Below are 18,389 nucleotides of genomic sequence, written 5' to 3' on the forward strand. Positions count from 1 at the left end.
CTCAAAAGAGTGGAAACACGACATCAGTTGAACTGTGGTTGAGACACCACGTCTTGGTTGGTGACCTACTGGTGAGCGGTCAACCCATTCCTTCTTGTCAGGCCCCAGTCCCGTCAGCTAATTAGGTGTGGGTTAGCATTTGCTGTGTCTCCTCTACATATCCATGACTCTACCCTCTGGAAGTCCCAGGTTATGGTCATCTTCAATCGATGATAGAGTCAGTGTCGGACTCACTCGGAAACAAAAGATAGCATCCATATACCTCTTCCTTAACAGGTGTACCTTGACGTGGTCACTCACAGATCAGCGCCTCCTAACGTACCACCGCAGCCGGCGCACCAACTCAGCGGCTTCTCCGCCTCCGTTTTACTTCCACTCATGCCCATGTGCAAAACGGCCCATCCATCTCACTGAGGTTGCACTTGGGTAGGTACCTTCTCGAGGCATTCAGACGGATATTTGGCGCTACTGGCGCATCAGATTCCAAGTGCCGATTTGATGCGACTATCTCCACGTTTTCCACACATGCTTCTAGAAGCCAATGGCCTCTGACCACCAGAGAGGCCCCTGGTCTCAGACCGTCACATGGAAAGGCTGTCTCGTAACATCTCGTCCAATCTTCAATCGCATCCAAGTTCTCAGCTCTCATCGACTTATTACATCATGACGCATCAAGAAGTCTGTATTACCGCCAATCTATCTATTTCTCTCCCCAGTAAAACAATACTAATACAACCAACATGAGAGTCAAGACTAAAACAGGTGATTCAGTTCTTAAACAAGGGGGTTAGGGCAATAGAAGGCCTGTTTGGTGTGTTGCTTCGTACATGCTGTACAGTAAGAGGGGAGCGTGGTTGGGGGGGAAACAGTGGTGCAGTGCGGTGCAGTACATTAATCTAACATGACGCTATTGTGGTGGAAAAGGATGCCCCCTCCGGTCCATCCGCCCGCCAACCCTATACCTCATGGCTCAGAATGACCAACTAACAATATTATGCGCGCAGACCGTATGCGCAATTTGAAAACGTTTATCCATGCTGCCGTGAGAAATGAGAGGGTTGCCGGTAAAAGTTGGGGGAGGGGGCCGGGGTTATGTGCCCGGTATGTCATGGTTGCCGCCAGGGCGGATCGGGAACTGCTGACGGCGGCCAGGCACCTCGGCGGGACAGTCGGGATACCCAGCATCTTCGCCCTCACACTCCTTATCCTCGCACTCTTCGTCGTCGTTATAGTTCTCCTCGCTCTGCGTGCCCTGACTGTCGGATGCTCCTTGGCTGTCAACGGCCGCAGGCTCTTGTACAGCATTAATATTCTTGTTGTGAAGCTTGCTGTTCTTCTTTCCCTTGTGCTTGCCTTTCTTCATCCTCTCCCATTGAGCTCGACGTCGCTGCTCCAGCTGCCGCTGCTTGCGGTCCTTGATCTCATACTGACGGATGAGAGCCTCGGGCGGATGTCCAAAGATGTCCTCATACTCGCAGAAGTGGCAGATCCAAATATCCTCGGGTTTGGGGGGATGCCGTCTGTTCTCTTCTTGCTTTGCCTGGCGGCGTGCTCTGGCAGCGGCCAGGTACTCAGTGGCAGCGTTGCGGCGAGCGGGCTTGGGATTGGCAACCGGTCGTGCATGGGTGTTGCCTGCTGACTTGGCAGCCGTGTCTTTTGGTAAAACATGCGCAGGCTGGGGCAGGGTTGATGGAGCGTAGGCGGTTTGAGACACCTGGGTGCCACGGACGCCGTTCACCAGAGGTGGACGAATGTTCATAGACTGTTGTGGCACCACTCGGCCGGGCCAAGCCGTTACTGCCGAACCACAACTGAATGTGAACTGGCTGGTTGCTGGAGTCCGTTTCGTATTCAGTTGCTGGTTCAGAAGACTGATGTTTTCTCGGCCTTGATGAGGGGGCAGTTTCTCAGCGTTGGCAATGGCACTGGAAATGATGCCAGTGTTTTCAGCTGAGATGGAGGTCAACGTTTATGCCCTGTCAAAGAATAGCAAAGAGTTGTAAAGACTTACTTGGTGGCTTGCCATTCCATTGCACCGGACGTGCCTTGACTCTCCCGACCCAACTGTTACTCGTATCCGGCAGTGGCCGGAGCGGACTCCGCCCGCTTCTCGGACGTCCATACCGGCCACGACCTGGCCCCGCCACGTTGTACATATTGCACATGCCGTACGTTCCTCGGAATCCAGGTCCATAATAGGTTGTACACCCAGGCGGTTCTTCGTCATGGGCGTCCAAAGGCTGCACAGCAAGTGAACCAGAGCTTGGAAGCGACTCGCTGCTGTGATGTGCTCTATTCGAAAGCATCTCGGCAGCTGATGGAATCTTGCGCTTTTTCTTGTTGTTGGTGTGCTCAAAGGTGTCGTATCCATCGGCTGAAGATGACGCTGAATTCGGAGGGTATGGTATTCCGTGCCTGCTGAACTCGGTCTTGACCACGGGGCGTGAGAGACGGCTTGTGGAGTCGAGAGGCACTCGGTTTGCCCGCCTGATCGAAACATCATCTGCTCCGGTTCCAGCTCGTGACTGTTGGCCAGGCTCGCCGGTGAGCCCGGACAACTGAGACGGTTGAGCATCTGCCGGTGGGCAGGGGTATGAGAAGAGCGGGTGAACGGTCTGCGGGACTCGAGGATACTGGATCGAGCTGGCGACTTCGGCCGAGAGGCGTTCCCGCAACGGTCTCTTCGGCAAGGGTCGTATCGGTCGACCGGGAAACAGCGTAGACACCGTGTCGGCGGACATTTTGGAAGAATGTTCACGTCCTATGGTCGAACGATAAGCCGACAAGGTTAGCTTGAGAATCCACTGGCGGGCGAGGAAACCGAGCAGAACTGTGAGGAGGGTGATCCAGAAGCCTTGAGAAGCCGGCAGATCAGGAAATTGCCACATGACGAGTGGCGCTCTGTTCATGTTTGGGGGAGGAAAGGGTTGCTGACGAGGTGGTGGAAGGGAAGAAGGGCAAGCAGCGACTTTGCAAAAGGCAACGGCACTCCTTTCGCATCCGCAAGTATTGCGATTCCCAAAGTGCCATGGGTGGTGCTGCCATGGGATAGGGGTCCAACATGGGAAGGAGCGCATCAACCTACCCGACAAGATTTACATAGTACCCCAAACCCTCAGAGCCAGTGCCAGTCGATAGCTGAACAACCAGGCCTGACTACCACAACCGGCCGCAGATATACTCCTCCTTGATTCTATCGGTTTGCTTCGTCTGGAATTGAACAAACTTGATGCTTTGTCCTTTCTCGCTTGCTTCGTTCAGTGATGGCTGGCAGCAGCAGGTAGCTAACAAGAGGCACCACAAGGCAAGCTCGGCGAGGGAAGTCTCGGTTGGCTCCTTTGAGGTCGTCGACACCGGGGTCGGCCGTCTGCCCAAATGATGCGTCAGCGCTCTCCACTTTCTTACAATCAACTCACCCGCTTGCAGTAGTTCCTCAATGGCATCAACTGCAAGAGTTGTCCAGGTGTCCTGTCCTCTGTCGCTGTCATCCTCGGCTGAGAGCAACCATGAAGGGCAACACCACCACCAAGGGCCATTTGAAAGCGAGGGAGCCAGGGAGAAGGGTGCCGAGTCTGGGCTGATCAACTGCCTGGGGCAACCCACCTGCAAGTCGATAGCAAATTGGAAAACCAGAGGCTCGCAATAACTCGGGAAACCAAAGGATGCTAAGCAGCAATGAAGCTATCAAAGTGGAAGGCGATGGAAACGAAGATGTTTTGATGAGTGCTCAACAGGCGAACGGAGAATGAGCGAGCGAACAGTGTTCAGTGCTGGCAGTCCACGACCTACTCGAGGACAAATTACATAATCCGGCCGGACTGCCCACCCCTCCTCCTTATCAACAACATCTTATCGTCCGTTTTAGCGTATCCGACAATACCCCGTGAGCTGCTAGCGCGGGGCTCTGACACACGTCCATCCACACACTGTGTGCCTCCAGGGCTTCAACACCCCTGCTTGGGAATGTTAATTCAACAGTGGCCGTGAATTCTACTGGGTGAGCTAGAAGGGATTTGATACAGAGAAGCCATGGTCGGATACATATGCAGAGGGACTGGCTGGTAGTTATGGGGGACGCCTTGGCTAATGTTGTACTCTCACCAGACATGGACATTGCACGTGTCGCTGTTCAGTTACGGATCGACAAGCCTGGTATATATATCATACATACTTGAACACGGTTGAAGGATAGTCAGAATCACTCCGAGGATAATTAACAGATCTCCATAGATAGCTAATCAGCTATTAAAGCGGTTACAATGATGGCTTCGAGGCCTGCTCATTCTCAAAAGGTCTTGGCGGAAAATGTTGTCAAGGGGCAGATGTGATGGTTTGTATAGTCCTTTCTTAGCAGGACAAGGAAGACTATACTCCTATTATGTATGAGAAAATACAGCCATGACCAAGTCCAAAGAGTTGATTCAGGTTTGTTTGGACCTGGCTGGATCTCTAGGTATCTATTGACTTTAGCACCACCACCACATGCCTCTTGGCTTTGGTGAGCCTTAGTTACTGATGTCATGTTGGCACGTTTGTTCCATCCCGCCTGTATGTTGATGCAAGAGCGCCAAAGGTCCACAAAACTTCCGAATTCGGATCGAATCCACTTGACCAGATTTCGTACCTGCTGCAAAGGTACACCAGAGAGGGTTGTGAAGAACTCGCGTAGAGGCTTAAGGGGATCAGCTTTTGTGGGGGAATTACTTCTCAGTCAATGGGAGATTAGCTGCCTTCAATTATCCTGCTCACCATGGTGGCTGGAAAAACACGAACAGCAATTGGCATCTCTGGTGCACTTGCAAAGCATGGTACTCTTGAAAGAAGTGTACGCTGTAAGAAAGAATTGGGGCAGAGCTCCCAGGCTGGCCCCGCATGGTCCAAGTGCGGTGCCAAAAATTGCTGGAGAACGCTTCGGGGAAAATGTGGTGGTGCGCTGCTGGGTCCCCAGAGCGCTTCTGCCAGTCGCTTCCACTCGCTCAGGTCCAGTCTCCCCCCATCTGGCCCTCTCCTCCTCCTCCTACCGCTCTCACCACCGACTTTCTTGCGCTCACCTGTCGCTGGACATCCATCCTGTCTCTGCAGTGGCTGAAGTCATGAGAATCACTTCTTTTCCAAAGAGACACTGTGGATTCCGCCCATACCTTCGCAGATTAACCTAGCACCACGCTCGCCGCTGCGCCAGCCATCTCGACGCCCCTAGTTGTCCTCCCAACCACCGCGTCGCATTTTTCCTCCCCTTGTCGGAGCATCCTCATCTCTTCAGCTTCTGCCCAGCTCTTGACAATTGAGCACCAGCAGGACTCTTGGGGGCACTACATTGTGTTGTCACCCTCTCTCAGAGCTCGCTCTCGGATCTGTCGTCCCTCGGCCCGGCACCAACATCTTCTCTCCAGCAGACCCGACACCCTTTGCTGGAGAGCACCCTGCCTCGAGAACCGAGTATTCTGTTGAGCCCGACAGATATCTGGGTACATTTCTACACTACTATCCTTCGGCTTCAGTATTTTGAGCCCTACTGGCAGAATCACATCACGACGGACTGTGTCGCGCTTTGCCCATTTTTGCACCAACGGTGGTGCGAACATTACCTCGACCTTTCCACCCATCTTGGCCGAATCGTCCACATAAACCTCGACAAACTCGAACATTCTCGTAATCACCCGATCTCGACGTCTACATAACTATTCGATACGAGACTTGAACTTTCAGAAATCCTGTCGATCAGCCTCGGTCGTCAGATTTCGTGTCGCTAGGGCATCCCCGATTAAGCGCCGCTTCGCCCACACACTCGCGCACCCCTTCGCGCACCCCTTACACTTGCGTACAGGCCTGCACCTCGATTACACTCTCGCATTTTTACTGCCCCTCTCGGAACGGCTTCACGTGGCAAGCAATGGCAGGACTCGATCCCAGACGGTCTTCGAGGGCGCGCGCTACCCAGTCACAGTCACAAGTATCCTCATCGAGCTCCAGTGCCTCGGGGCGGCCGGAACGCAGCTCGAGGCACTTCAACAAAGCTGGCTCTCCACAAAAATCGGCATCCGCTGGCTCGCTGTCCTCCGAACCACCGGAAGATACAATCACTGCCGACGATACATTCGCCACACGCCGTCGAACCCGTGGACAGGGTGACGATCGGGACAGAGCTGGCGTCAAGGCCGAAGCGGCCGACATGACCAGCGCCGACGATGATGTTCAAGAAGAGGACGAGGCCGTTCGCTGCGTGTGCGGCAACGAGGAGTACCCAGGGCCACCACCCCTGGAAGATGAACCTAGACATGGGGCCAAGGGGGCTGTGGACATTGACCCAATATTCTTAGCTTCTGTCACGGATGATGTTGCCGGGTTTTTCGTGCAGTGTGATGTTTGCAAAGTTTGGCAGCACGGCGGCTGCGTTGGAATCATGACCAATCCCGGTCCCGATGAGTACTTTTGCGAGCTCTGTCGCCGTGATCTTCACAAATTGTGGACAGCTTCCAACGGGTAAGTATGAATCTTTTCCGTACCGTTCTGTGATCGCGCTGGGACGCTGGGCTCAGCTGTGCTCAACAGCTGAGCGCAGACCTGAGATCATGTTTCACCAGCTTGCACCATCCCCGGGCGTTGGGAGGTCACAGACCATCAATCAATCAAGTTGCTGACATCGTGGCTCGCAGGAATACCTACTCTTTCTATCTTCCCTTGCGCCGACAGTCGAGGACCTCGTCGAGATCTGCGTCTCTGAACAAAGAAGGCACACGATCGCCCACCAAAGAGAAGGAAACGCGAAGCGGACGAGCCACCTCGGCGAACCAAGCTTCGAAACGGCGGTCGACTATGAACAGCCGCGAGGCTGCTTATGACGAAACGGAAGCTCTGAGAAGGGCCATTGAGGCCAGCAAAGAGGAAGCTCATCTCGAGCCCGAGGGCGTTCCTAGGCGGCCTAAGAGGGGGCGAAGCGACAGCGAGGAGTACGTACCGTTGGCTGCGGTCAGTAGTGTTGCTAACTTTGATCAAAGGAAGCAGGAGGGTGCCAAAAGGCAACGCACCAGCTCTCGATCAGTGTCTCCATCCGTCGACAAAACGGCCGACGAATCGGACGATCCCAAAGGTCCTAGTCGAAACGGGAACAAGTCAAAGCCGCGCGGCGGCGCACGCAATAACCGGAACGAGAAGTTTTCCGAAAAGGAGGAAAAAGAAAGACAACGGCAAGAGGCCGCGAACAAGAGAAAGGGGAGGGCCGAACGTCGGCGAGCTGATGGTACGGCGTCCACGAGTTTTTTGAAGGTGTCCGAGGCTCACACGGATGCAGATTCAGATCCTTCAGAAGAGCTGCCGTTGGCAGGTCGGGCCGTAGTCAGCAAGGCGGTAGCACCAGTCACCGGAGACACGAGCACAAGCGAGACGGCCGCAGAGGCTGTTCAGCAGCCCTCCGCCCCAGAACAGCAGCAGCCTCCTCCAGCATCGCAACCGACCCCTGACTCGCCGCCCACGCCTGCCATATCACAGGCCAAGACGGACAAGAAAAAGTCGCACAAACGAAAAGGGCGCAACCAGTACACGCGCGATGACGAAGCCTCGCCGGCACGGTCGGTTTCCCGAGATATCCAGAAAGACGAGCATCCCCCGGCAGGAAAGGGGCACCACCACGGAGACGGCGTCGGAAAGGCGGCACACTCTCGATCGCGAGGTGGGATGAACAGCAAAGTCACGATGAATGACATGAAGAGGAGGGCAGCGGCTTTGCTGGAATTTATCTCCAGAACACAGGTGGAGCTTGCTGGAGAGACGGCAGAAGACGCAGCGAGGAATGACGTAGCAAAGGCGGCTATTGTCAATCCCACTAGCGCACCTGCGGTAACGAATGGCACCAACGGTATCACCACCGATGATTCGACCCAGACCACATCGACAACAGGGCCGACTTCGGCACTGGAGAGTCAAGAAAGGGAGTTCAAAGAGCTTGGATGTGTTGAAATGATGGACAGCCTGACGAGGCGGTTGGTCAAATGGCAGCAAGAATATGCTGTATAGTTTTATGGGAGGCTGGAAGAAAAGGCTTTACTCAGGGGGGGCATATCATTATCTCTTTTGTATTTTGCATTGGCGGCGTTGGCTGGAGGGTTTGTTTTGTTTGGGTCAGGGGGGTGGGTAATCTTTCATTGGCATATTTTGGCACTGGTACCGGGCGTAGGCACCACGAGCGCAGAAACCAGTCACTGATGGCGCGGGGAAACTTTTTGGTCATCTTTACATTCTCGAAAAGCAGAGCTTTGCTGTTCTCATTTGTTTTCTCTGCTCAACTACTTCGGCGGGACACTTTAGCAATACCCCTTGCTGCGGACATCTTGGATTCTTTGAGGGAGGTCGGCTGGGTGGGTTTTTTTTTTTTTTTGGTTTTGGGAAAGGATTGTGTATCTAGGGTGGTGGTTCATAGTGTACAAAAGAAGTTTCGAGGAAGAATTGTTATCCATCATCGAACATGTGTTGATGAGTAGTCTGTAAATATGATTGTATCCGTGCATTGACCCCGTTACGTGCTCCATCGACATCAAAAATCGAAGGGCTTGGCATCTCATGGACCTCTCTCATCAACTGCATGTAAATCCCAACGATACCAACTCGCAGCCATTCTGCACATAGTAAGTGTTGTTTTGAGGACTCCAGCTGTCGATCTTGAGAGACCAGTCAACTCACACAACAACAGGTCTTTCTTTTCCTTCATTATCGACTCACAGCCCTCTCACCATGCCCCGGATAAGTCCCCGGGCCGCCGTGAGGGCAGCCTCCAAGGCGACCTCTGAGCTATCTCAGTCCACACCCAACCCCATAACCCCAATATCAACCATGATCAACCAGCGGGCCATCCCCTCCGATGCCAGCGAAGAGCTCGCGGCATTCAGATCAAAAGCTCCAAAGCCAAAACCAGAACAACCCCCACCAGTCTCAACCCGTTACCCTCATCAAAAACCACATCGTGGTCATGGACCTGCTTCACAACAACAACAACAACAACAACAACAACAACAACAACAACAACAACAAGCACGACCAGAGAAAGAACCCATCCCCATCGATTTTACGGGCTTTGTTCCTAGGGATAAATTCGAAATCTCCACCTCGCTCCCCCGATCCTACTTTCTGGGCCATCACAGCGCCGCCCTCAACAAAATGCGCCAGTCCCTCTCCAACGTGGGCCTCATCCTCGAGCTTCGAGACTTCCGGGTCCCAATCTCCTCTTGGAACCCGGTATTGGAAGAATCGCTATCCTCCACCTCCGCTGGTGTCCCGAGATCACGGATTATCGTCTATACCAAACGGGACCTCGCCCCCCCAGCGCAAATGACTCCCCACGGGCGACCGGTGCCGGGCACGCAACCACCGGGGAATGTCGTTCGGGTTTTGAGGACCTTTCACAGGCCGCCGAGGGTGAATAATGTACAGGACATCATTTTCTTGGGTATGGGGCCTCATGGAGCGTCTTTGCAGCCGTTGCTGGACGGGATAAGGGATGTCGCACGGGAGATGGACTCCCTCACTGGGCTGAGGGTGATGGTGGTGGGGATGCCGAACGCGGGCAAGTCCACCCTGCTGAACAGACTCAGGAGTCACAGTCTACATTTGGGCAAGGCGGCCAAGACGGGGGCGCAACCTGGCGTGACAAGAAAGTTGGGAACGCCGGTTAGGATCCTTCCCGGGGAGGACTCGGGCGATCCGGAGAGCATGGGGCTGGGGGAGGGGGTTTTCATCGTCGACACGCCGGGTGTGTTTGTGCCGTACGTTTCTGAGCCGGAGGCCATGTTGAAGCTGGCGCTGGTGGGGTGTGTAAAGGACGGGATCATTCCTGCTGTTACTGTGGCTGACTACCTCTTGTATCGGTTAAACCTGGTCAGGGAGACGACATACCTGCAAAGGTTTGGGATGGGGAGGCCGACGAATGATGTGCATCAGTTTTTGAGGGCGGCGGCAAGACGGACGGGGAAGTTGAGGAAGGGAGGAGATGAGAGTATGGAACATGCGGCCGACTGGGTTATTCAGGAGTGGAGGAAGGGGAATCTGGGGAGGTTGTTGCTTGACGAGGTGACCCCCAAGAAACTGGAGGAGGCGATGGAGCTGGCGAGGGAGCCGAGTCTGAGTATGAACCAGGCGAGGAAGAGGGAGAAGGTGGCGAGGAAGGAGAGGAATGAGGCTAAGAGGGCTGGGGGTGGGGAGAGTGCTTGAGGGGGGTGTAGAACGATGAGTTATTGTACGTTTTTGTATACCAGGTGATTGAGTTTCCAATACGGGAACATGCAAAACGATTCTTCGCGTGAAAAGATAATGTCCAAAAGTGACGTTCCCATGTGCGGTTTATCTATGCCTCTCTCTATATGCAGCCCACCATATGATCTATCATACACACCACCGTTCCTCGTCACTTTCGTTGTACATTGACCCTCAGTAGAGAGATGCAGTTGCTTTTATACACATGACAGATTTCCTTCCATCAATCACCCCACTCCTTATTTTTCCCCGGCCCCCACCCAGTCCCCAAACCACTTCACCCCCTCCTTCTTCACCTCCCCATCCTCCCCAACCAGCGCCTCTCCCCTCGCAAACTTCCCCACCGCCTCGAGATACTCCCTTGTCAACTCTTCCACGCTCTTCTCCTTGACCTCCGGCTTCTCAGCCGGCTCAGCCATAACCAGAGCCTCATCGATGGCCTCCACCAAATCAGCCCCCTCCCCAATCTCACCTATGACCTCCTCCGCTGCCAGGAACCTTTCATCCTCCTGCTCGGCTACCCCCTCTTCCACAACCCCCTCCTTGGCAGCCTCAAGAGGCACCGCATCCAACGCAACCTCACTCCTCACCCCCCTCCTGAACCCCCCGCTAACATGCGTATACCTCATCCTAAAACCCCCCCATTCACTCATGATCATCCGATGGATCTCCAGTCCCGCAAACATGTAATCCATCTCCACCTCCCCTTCCTCCCCTTCCTCCCCTTCCTTCCCAGCAAACAATCTCCTCGGCAACCTCAACCCATCCAAACTCGCCGGCGTCGCCAGCTTCTCCTCCCACGGCTTAAGCGTGCTGTCCCTGAGGAACTCAAACATCGGCTCGGCGTGCTCCTTGATCCCTGTCCCCGGGAGATCATAGTACTTTGTCTGATGAAGCCTCACGTCAGACGGTGATTCGGGGAGGGGGAGGTCGGCGTCGTGGTCGCTGATCACCGCGCGGAGGTCCTTGAGTTCTTTGATCTCGCGGTGGTCCGACTCGATGCGGACTTCCAAGTTGGGGGCCGAAGAGATGAGGGATGGGTCGGTGTCAGGGGCGGGGATGAACCGGAGGACTGTGATCATGTGCCAGAGCCCGGGGTTTTTGAGGTTGGATTCGAGAGACAGGAAACGGACACAGGGCAGGACAGGGGCGAATGTTCGAGGGAGATCGGGGGCCGGAGGGGCGGTGGTTGAGGGGGAGACGGAGGAGAAGAGGACATGGCCAAAAACGGCGGTGGTGTCGGTTTTGGGGTGGAGGGACCAGCCGGGGGAGTAGTCGGCTTTGTTGACGGGGAGGGATTCGGTGCGGTCTTTGAATTCGACGGGGTGGGTGACGATGGAGGTGGGGATTGGGTTTTTGGTGGATGAGGTTGTTGTCGTTTGGTCGGGGGGGGAAACATCCTCATCGTTGGTTGCTCGTGTTGATTTTGGTGGGACCTTGTTCGTGGCGGCTGTCCATCTGGCCCAAGACTTGCTGCGCTCGTGCCAGGGGAGCTTGGGACCGCAGTCCACCTCGGGAACAAAGCGAGCCTTGGAGGAAGCCTCGGGGGTTTCAACCAGAGACCGAGAAGCACGAGGGTCCTCACGGTAGGCGTAGCTCAACAGACGGAGCACCTGCTCGCCGTGGTTTTCGGTGACTGCGTCTCGTCCAGGCAGCTGAATCCAGGTGACGAGGATCTTGTCGCCGGACGGGCTACGACGAATAATGCTGTTTGTCATGGTTTCGACCTGATTCAAAACCGCCGGCTCGATCGCCAGAGGCCCCGGGGTGATGAAGCTGGCGTTGAACTGAACTGTTTTCATGTGGGACAGCAGTTGGTTGAGACGGTCGAGAATCAAGTCAGCAGTGTGTTTGGGTGCGGTGATCGATAGGTATTGCGAGCTGGGGAACATCTCGATCTGCTTTCCGTTTTTCAACAGGGTGCGCGAGATATCTCTTAACCACCTCTTGCCACCAAGGGTCAGCATGTCAAACTCGGCCTTTCGCAGCTTCACATCCAAGTAGCCTTGTCCCTCGAGAACACTGCTGCACGACAGATCCCAGCACATGCGCATCAAACGCACCACCAGCTTCTCTTTGGGAGGAGCCCCTTGGGAAACGTAACCCCAAAGCTTTCCATCCAGATCTGGCGGGGTGTTGTCAGCGGCCGCAACCCATGGGCGGATCTCCAAAATCCAAGGAGGGACTGTCGTGTTGGCATCTCCCGGATCTTTGAATTGGCGGGCCGAGTTCCACGTCTCAACATATGCGTTGAGTTGGGGAACCGTGAAACCTTGCATGAGAGTATCCTTGAGCGTGACAAATTCCTCCTCGCTCAGCACCCGCTCGTCTGTCGGTCGCAGCTCGTGAATGTTGAGCAGTATTTCCTCCGAGGTGAGACTACCAGCGCCCCCTTCAAGCAGATTCTGCAACATAGCCGAAGTCTGCCCCAGCTCTAGATCTTCGCCTCCCTTGGTGAGGTTTTCCAGTCGCCTAAGGGGCTTTTTTCGAAGCACGATTGCAGTCGCTGGCTTGCCCAGCATATCCAACCCCAGGTTCTCCCTTTCAGCTTCGACAAGTTGCCCCTTGGACTTCCAGCTTTTCGAGTCTTTCGAGTCCCTGAATTGAGGAAAGGGCCAGTACATGCTCTTGTTTGCGGCATGTTCGCCCGATCTTCTGGATCTGTCCCTCCGCGCGGGTGGGTGCTCGCTCCATGCGGCTGGGTTCTCTGGACTTTCGAAACCGCCATCACTTTGGTCTTCTACCAGGCCCTCACTCCAAAGCCGTTGGCCATACTCCTCGATTTCCCGCGCAATATCCTGCTGGATTTCCTGCTGGATTTCCTCTCCGCTAGCCTCTGGGCTTCTCTTTTGTTCCTCCTCGGCAGCTTCCAGTTCCCATGGGGCTGGCTCGAGGATCCTCTGAATTCTTTTCCTCTTCTTGACTTCTGTCACCTCGACTTCGAAGAAATTTTCCGTCGTGATCTCGGGTTCGTCTTCAGAGTTCGGTTTCGACCCGGACGAAGAACCAGCAGCGTAGCATCGTGAATGCGATCGTTGACGCGAAAGCGGCAAAACGGTATGCCTGGATAGCGCGGGGAGCGAAGAAACAGGTCGACTTCCAAAGTATCTCGACGATCGGTTTGCGACTCTTGCGCCGGTGCCCGAAGCTGACAGAAAACCTGAACCTGCAGCGCCTGCCAACTGGAGCCGGCACCTCAAGCAAACAAAGCTGGCGCTGCCAGTCACCTGTCGCCTGAGCATTTGATTTGGTGTTTTCCTTTTTCCTTGAACTTCAAACCCAATGAAAGAAATATCACCGCCAAGAGTCCGTTTCTTTTGCCGTATGTCGAAAAATTCAAGATATCGCTTTCACCAAGCCCAGTCGCAACTTCTGCTACGACGAGCACCTTGCAGATTGAATATTTTAGGTGGGTCCTTCACAACGTCCCCCAACCCACTTTCCAACTACCCGGCAGGCAAAAACCCCACCCCACCCCCCAAAAAAAAAGGCACATGGGGTCACGTAACGTAACAGCTGGCGTTTGACGCGCCAAGAATCAATTAAACTATGCTGGACGCGTTTTCCTTTTCCCCCCACCATTTCATTTCATCAACCCCAGAGTCACTGTCTGACATCATCGTCGATACGAACACCCTCTTTGTTAGCCGCCATCAACCAACCGACAGTCTCATGTATGCCAGTTCCACAGCCCTTCGATATTGGGACGATTATATGCTTGAGAGAATGCCCAGACTCCAGCAGAGCCGCCGCCAACGGCCGGTCGATGAGGATGAAGATGTCGACATGCATGAGCCCCAAGATGATCAATACGCCTCAGATGGTGCTGCCGATGAAACGATGAATGGCCCTCCAAACGAGGAGCTCAGCCAGTTGATAAAAGGATTGGTCCGGTATGCCATCGCATGTGATTTCTCACGGACCCCCATTCGGAGAGACGCCATTAGGGAGAAAGGTTTGTGTCCTTTTTTGTTTTTTTTCTTCTCTTTCTCCCCCTCTCATGATACCATATATACTAACCCCGTCCCTCCTTAGTTCGCGGTACAAATGGCCGGCAGTTCAAAACAGCCTTTGCCGGAGCTCAGAAACAGCTCCGAGCAGTTTTTGGCATGGAAATGGTGGAGCTTCCAGCTAGGGATAAGAATCTCATGACCACCGAGCAGAAGCGGAAAGCCGCCAAAAGCCAGTCCCAAAAGGAAGCCACATCGAATGCCTACATTCTTACCAACATCCTGCCAGAAGAGCTTCGAACCCCCGCTCTCACCCGGCCCTCAAAGGTCGTGTCCGCCGAAGGTGAAGCAGCGTACACGGCCCTGTACACCACGATCATCTCGCTCATCACCATCTCGGGAGGCGAGCTCAGTGATACCCGCCTCAGGAGGCATCTGGCCCGGCTCAACGCCGCCGAATATATGCCCAGCATGAACCCAAACGACCCTGCTAACCCCACGGAGAAGACCGACGTTGTGCTACAGAGGATGATCAAACATGGGTATCTGGTCAGGATGGTGGATAACAGGGGCAACGGCGACGACGACTCTACCACGTGGCATGTTGGACCAAGAGGGAAGGCAGAGGTGCCCAAGGAGTCAATTGCGGGCTTTGTCAGGACCATCTACGGTGGCTCGGACCCAGAGTTGGAGTCAAAGATTCAGATTAGCTTAAAGGGCGTCAAGGAGAGGAAACCGGAGATACTTGAGCAGGAGCAGGAGCATGGACTGGGTGATGAAGATGAGGTCCGGGAGGATGAGGAGATGCAAGAGGCCGGACCGAGTAATGGGCAGAGAAGGAGGCATGCGTAACAAGGAAGGGACGCGCATACCATGGGATCAAGGTGTTTTGGCGTCTAAAGGGGTATCATTGTGGAATTCGTTCTATGGGTATTTGCGATCGTCTGGGATTGACCAGGAGGCCGTACTGTTATCACTTGCAGCGATGATACTGGGAACTGCCAGGGGCGAGCATCCTCCCAGGTGTTGCATCAGCCACCATGAGTGTGTTGGAAAAGAGATGGGCTACTTTGGCTGGCCTGATTGATCACCCCCAACTTGCCCGTTCCTGTGGTGTTTACTCCGTCGTCATGTCGTGCAAATGTGCAAATGTGCAGATGCGATATGAGAGATGCCGTCATCCCTCATTCAGCTTTGTTGTCCACCCATGATCGTATCCTCTTCTCTCGCTGGCGGTGGTCCGGCAGGCTGTATCATTTTCTGTTGGTAGACATGTCAGCACATGCTCTGCTCTTTCAGTGCCACGGGCTACTGACTCTGATCATCTCGGCGCGCACTTTGGTAACAGGCTCATTCGATGCCAACGCAATATATGAAAGGAGGGGTGGGTGGCCGACGATGCTGGAGTAGGTGTCGCGGTTGATGTTTGTCTTCCACTCCCAACTCGTCGTGTCTGGGTGCCCGGTGCCGATGTACTTGGCCTGCAGCCGCTCGAGCTCTTGTTGGGTACGAAGTTTGTCGGCCTAGCGTGAAGCGATGTTTCGTTAGCGGCTGCATCTTGAGGGACTTGATATGTTGGGGGTTAAAACTTGCCATATCTGCGCACTTGTGGTGGTGTTGCTGCTTTGCTGGATGACCTCGAGTTATGAATATTGCGCAGAAGAAAGAAACGGAAGGTGCTGTGCTTGAGCCGTTGTGACCTTTGCGTAGCGCGCCTGCCAAGACGAGCCAAGTTCTGGAATGCGCAGGGGCAGGTCCCACGGCAGGCTTGGCATTTCAAGCTTGGTGTGGAGCATGCTCTCTGCAGGACCCATCTCACCTCAAGGTCACTTTGACAAAGCACTCTCACCTTCAACACACCCATACCAAGCGCATCATTCTGTCTCAGTCAATCCAATTACACCATCAGTGTTACACGTACACATCCCATTGAGAGGGATCATCCGAACTATCGAATCATTACCACCTCTCGTCGGGATTGGGGTTCCCAACCCCCCTTCTTTACTGCACCATGACGGCCATCCTCCTCCAATGTGCCCTCGCCGCTGCACAAGACGCTCGTTTCGACTCGGAGGCTTCTGCAATACAACAAAATCATACGGCGACTCACGGCGACGACCCTTTGATAGCCTGTTCGTCCTGCTACGGTAGCCTCTTGGACCTCTACAAGGCCAGATATTTCAACTGTCCTCCGGCAGACTTGCTGAAAGACCCGTCACTCTCATCCCAAGGCGAATGGTTCACATCCGCCCCCCCATCTTTTCTTGAAAAGCTGGCAGATCTTATCGAAAAAGCAAAGCAGTATCAGATCCATCCAGGCCTTATTGACGAACATGTAAAGAAACAAAAAGAGCGATGGTATGCCGACAGCCTGACGACGCTGAGATTGAGATCCATGGTGCAAGACGAGGACAAGGCAGCCATCGCCGAACAACTAGAAAGGTTCACCACAGGATCGGCACCAATCGAGGAGCTCATGACTGCTGTATCGACATCGTTGAAGAAGTTGTCAGGCAGCGAAAGTCCGCCAATAGATGATTTGTCCAGAGGACTTCTTGCAGCCACAAATCACACTGAGAGGATAGAGGTGCTCAAGGAAGCCCTCTTTGCGACACCATCACAACCGACTGACGGTAGCCTGAGTGGCGAGGTGCCCGAGGTCCACGCAAAATACTACAACATGCTCGCACAGGACAATGCCAGCATGGAGCAAGTCAAGGACGCAATCCTGAGTGATCACCAAAGATTGTCTAGCGCCCAGGACGAGATCAAAAAGGTCGAGGCAAGGCTGGCGGAGCTGAGGAGAGGGCAGGCTGCCTACGAGCTGGAGAAGGCCAAAAAGGCAGAAAACAAGAAACGGCTTGCCGAGCAGCAGAGGAGCGTGATACCTGACGGGCTGACGAACTTGCCACCATGCTCGGTGTGCCGGAATCCCGTCAACCCTTCGAGCTTCAGACTTTGCACCGTCTGCGCGCTCCTTTCTGGGTACGAGCTCGAGGGCGCAGAGATGACTGTCTATTGTGGCTTTGAGTGCGAACACGAAGGATATGTAAGTCTGCCTTTTCCCCCTGGCTGTCTGCTCTCGTCTTGGAAGATACTGATGCTGTTTTCCCCATCAGAGAAATCATCTCAAGGCTCACAGTTGTTCCGCCGGTCCTACATGTGTTCACGCTCGTGTGGACTCATCCGGGGGGCGGCAGATGCCAAACAACAACCATGCGGCACATGACGAAGACACTAAGATGTCGGACGTTCTTGCCACTCCGGCAGACGTCCGATTCTGCAAGGAATGTGTTGTCAATCTGAAGAAGCCCACAGCGTGGTGTTCTCCGGCCTGCGTTCGTGCTCACTATGCGCAACATCATGAGAAAGTCCACGTCGGAGGAGCCGCCGACGGCGATGATCGGATGGATACCAATGGGGGGCTGGAAGGCGTTGATTTCGACAGCCAGCATTACATCATTTCTCTGGCGGACGCGGTTAAGGAATGGGAAGCCAGGAATGGGGGGGTGCGGTTGGAAGAGTAAGGCTCTCCCGGAAGATGAGGAGACAGTTTGCTTGTGAAAAGATTTGCGTGGTGGGCATGGCCCTTGGGGGAAATGGGGCAGAGAATAAAAATCACGTTTGTGATTACTTGTATGGATGGATTCGAATTTTTATTCTTGTTGATTTTTTTGGAGAATTTTTTTATATTTTATTTTTTTGGAAAGGGAAGATCAGGAAGGGAATAGGAAATTGGTCGAGCTGTGGGGGAAGACCAGCAGGGTGACAAACATGCAGATCAAGAGACGGCGAAGGATGCTCAAGCCGGCACGGAGATGAGGCTGGTAAAGACACTGTGAAGCGGATAGAGAAAATAAATAGTACACACTGGAAATCGATGGGGTATGTGCTGGGCGAGAGGTTGAAGAGACGTGGGTGTTGTTAATGCGGCACACTGTTGGATGGAAATAATGGTAGTGTAAAACAAGTTAATATAGGATGGCATCCCGAAGCAACGTCTTCAACAAGCTTCGAAAGATAGTTTGGTGGGCGTTTTTCAAAAAAAAAAAAAAAAAAGAAAAAAAAGAAAAAAAAGAAAAAAAAGAAAAAAAAGTAAAAAAAGAGAATGATGAAGAAGCCTATCCCTGGTTCAAAAAGGTGTGAGTTGGTAGTTGGTAACACATGTTTTGATTGAAACCAGGACACCGGTACAAG

General features: G+C 53.9%; 7 protein-coding genes across 7 annotated transcripts; 4 read left to right on the forward strand and 3 right to left on the reverse strand.

The window, feature by feature from the left end:
- Positions 1 to 509: 509 nt before the first annotated feature.
- QC762_120150 (uncharacterized protein) lies at positions 510 to 3,814 on the reverse strand. Its single transcript, XM_062886450.1, has 2 exons — positions 2,012 to 3,814; positions 510 to 1,950 (listed from the first exon to the last, which is right to left on the reverse strand). The coding sequence occupies exons 1-2, from the start codon at positions 3,075 to 3,077 to the stop codon at positions 1,091 to 1,093; spliced, it is 1,926 nt and encodes a 641-aa protein (XP_062749536.1). The 5' UTR covers positions 3,078 to 3,814; the 3' UTR covers positions 510 to 1,090.
- A 1,147-nt stretch (positions 3,815 to 4,961) lies between these two features.
- Positions 4,962 to 8,442, forward strand: CTI6 (Histone deacetylase complex subunit). The gene is made up of 4 exons (XM_062886451.1): positions 4,962 to 6,483; positions 6,540 to 6,950; positions 6,999 to 7,240; positions 7,292 to 8,442. The coding sequence occupies exons 1-4, from the start codon at positions 5,894 to 5,896 to the stop codon at positions 8,011 to 8,013; spliced, it is 1,965 nt and encodes a 654-aa protein (XP_062749537.1). The 5' UTR covers positions 4,962 to 5,893; the 3' UTR covers positions 8,014 to 8,442.
- A 285-nt stretch (positions 8,443 to 8,727) lies between these two features.
- mtg1 (Mitochondrial GTPase 1) lies at positions 8,728 to 10,200 on the forward strand (the record flags this gene model as incomplete). The annotated part of the gene is made up of 1 exon (XM_062886452.1): positions 8,728 to 10,200. The coding sequence occupies one exon, from the start codon at positions 8,728 to 8,730 to the stop codon at positions 10,198 to 10,200; it is 1,473 nt and encodes a 490-aa protein (XP_062749538.1).
- Positions 10,201 to 10,481: 281 nt separating this feature from the next.
- Positions 10,482 to 13,484, reverse strand: QC762_120180 (uncharacterized protein; the record flags this gene model as incomplete). Its single annotated transcript, XM_062886453.1, has 1 exon — positions 10,482 to 13,484. One exon carries the CDS (start codon positions 13,482 to 13,484, stop codon positions 10,482 to 10,484), a length of 3,003 nt encoding a protein of 1,000 aa, XP_062749539.1.
- Positions 12,803 to 15,363, forward strand: QC762_120190 (uncharacterized protein). The gene is made up of 2 exons (XM_062886454.1): positions 12,803 to 14,197; positions 14,278 to 15,363. The coding sequence occupies exons 1-2, from the start codon at positions 13,792 to 13,794 to the stop codon at positions 15,042 to 15,044; spliced, it is 1,173 nt and encodes a 390-aa protein (XP_062749540.1). The 5' UTR covers positions 12,803 to 13,791; the 3' UTR covers positions 15,045 to 15,363.
- A 17-nt stretch (positions 15,364 to 15,380) lies between these two features.
- QC762_120200 (uncharacterized protein) lies at positions 15,381 to 16,122 on the reverse strand (the record flags this gene model as incomplete). The annotated part of the gene is made up of 3 exons (XM_062886455.1): positions 15,381 to 15,452; positions 15,509 to 15,715; positions 16,114 to 16,122. The coding sequence occupies 3 exons, from the start codon at positions 16,120 to 16,122 to the stop codon at positions 15,381 to 15,383; spliced, it is 288 nt and encodes a 95-aa protein (XP_062749541.1).
- QC762_120210 (uncharacterized protein) lies at positions 16,030 to 18,201 on the forward strand. The gene is made up of 2 exons (XM_062886456.1): positions 16,030 to 17,241; positions 17,312 to 18,201. The coding sequence occupies exons 1-2, from the start codon at positions 16,204 to 16,206 to the stop codon at positions 17,717 to 17,719; spliced, it is 1,446 nt and encodes a 481-aa protein (XP_062749542.1). The 5' UTR covers positions 16,030 to 16,203; the 3' UTR covers positions 17,720 to 18,201.
- The last annotated feature ends 188 nt before the right edge of the window (positions 18,202 to 18,389 follow it).

Source organism: Podospora pseudocomata (assembly GCF_035222375.1).
Source record: "Podospora pseudocomata strain CBS 415.72m chromosome 1 map unlocalized CBS415.72m_1, whole genome shotgun sequence".
NCBI lineage: Eukaryota > Fungi > Ascomycota > Sordariomycetes > Sordariales > Podosporaceae > Podospora > Podospora pseudocomata.

What these genes read in the sequence shown, in the direction of transcription:
- QC762_120150 (XM_062886450.1), bottom strand. Translation starts at nt 3,077, where the DNA reads ATGCGCTCCTTCCCATGTTGGACCCCTATCCCATGGCAGCACCACCCA. An exon ending in ATGGAATGGCAAGCCACCAA is followed by an intron (nt 1,951 to 2,011) that starts GTAAGTCTTTAC and finishes CCTCCATCTCAG; the next exon opens with CTGAAAACACTGGCATCATT.
- CTI6 (XM_062886451.1), top strand. Translation starts at nt 5,894, where the DNA reads ATGGCAGGACTCGATCCCAGACGGTCTTCGAGGGCGCGCGCTACCCAG. An exon ending in GGGCGAAGCGACAGCGAGGA is followed by an intron (nt 6,951 to 6,998) that starts GTACGTACCGTT and finishes CTTTGATCAAAG; the next exon opens with GAAGCAGGAGGGTGCCAAAA. An exon ending in CGAACGTCGGCGAGCTGATG is followed by an intron (nt 7,241 to 7,291) that starts GTACGGCGTCCA and finishes ACACGGATGCAG; the next exon opens with ATTCAGATCCTTCAGAAGAG.
- QC762_120190 (XM_062886454.1), top strand. Translation starts at nt 13,792, where the DNA reads ATGCTGGACGCGTTTTCCTTTTCCCCCCACCATTTCATTTCATCAACC. An exon ending in AGACGCCATTAGGGAGAAAG is followed by an intron (nt 14,198 to 14,277) that starts GTTTGTGTCCTT and finishes GTCCCTCCTTAG; the next exon opens with TTCGCGGTACAAATGGCCGG.
- QC762_120210 (XM_062886456.1), top strand. Translation starts at nt 16,204, where the DNA reads ATGACGGCCATCCTCCTCCAATGTGCCCTCGCCGCTGCACAAGACGCT. An exon ending in AGTGCGAACACGAAGGATAT is followed by an intron (nt 17,242 to 17,311) that starts GTAAGTCTGCCT and finishes TTTCCCCATCAG; the next exon opens with AGAAATCATCTCAAGGCTCA.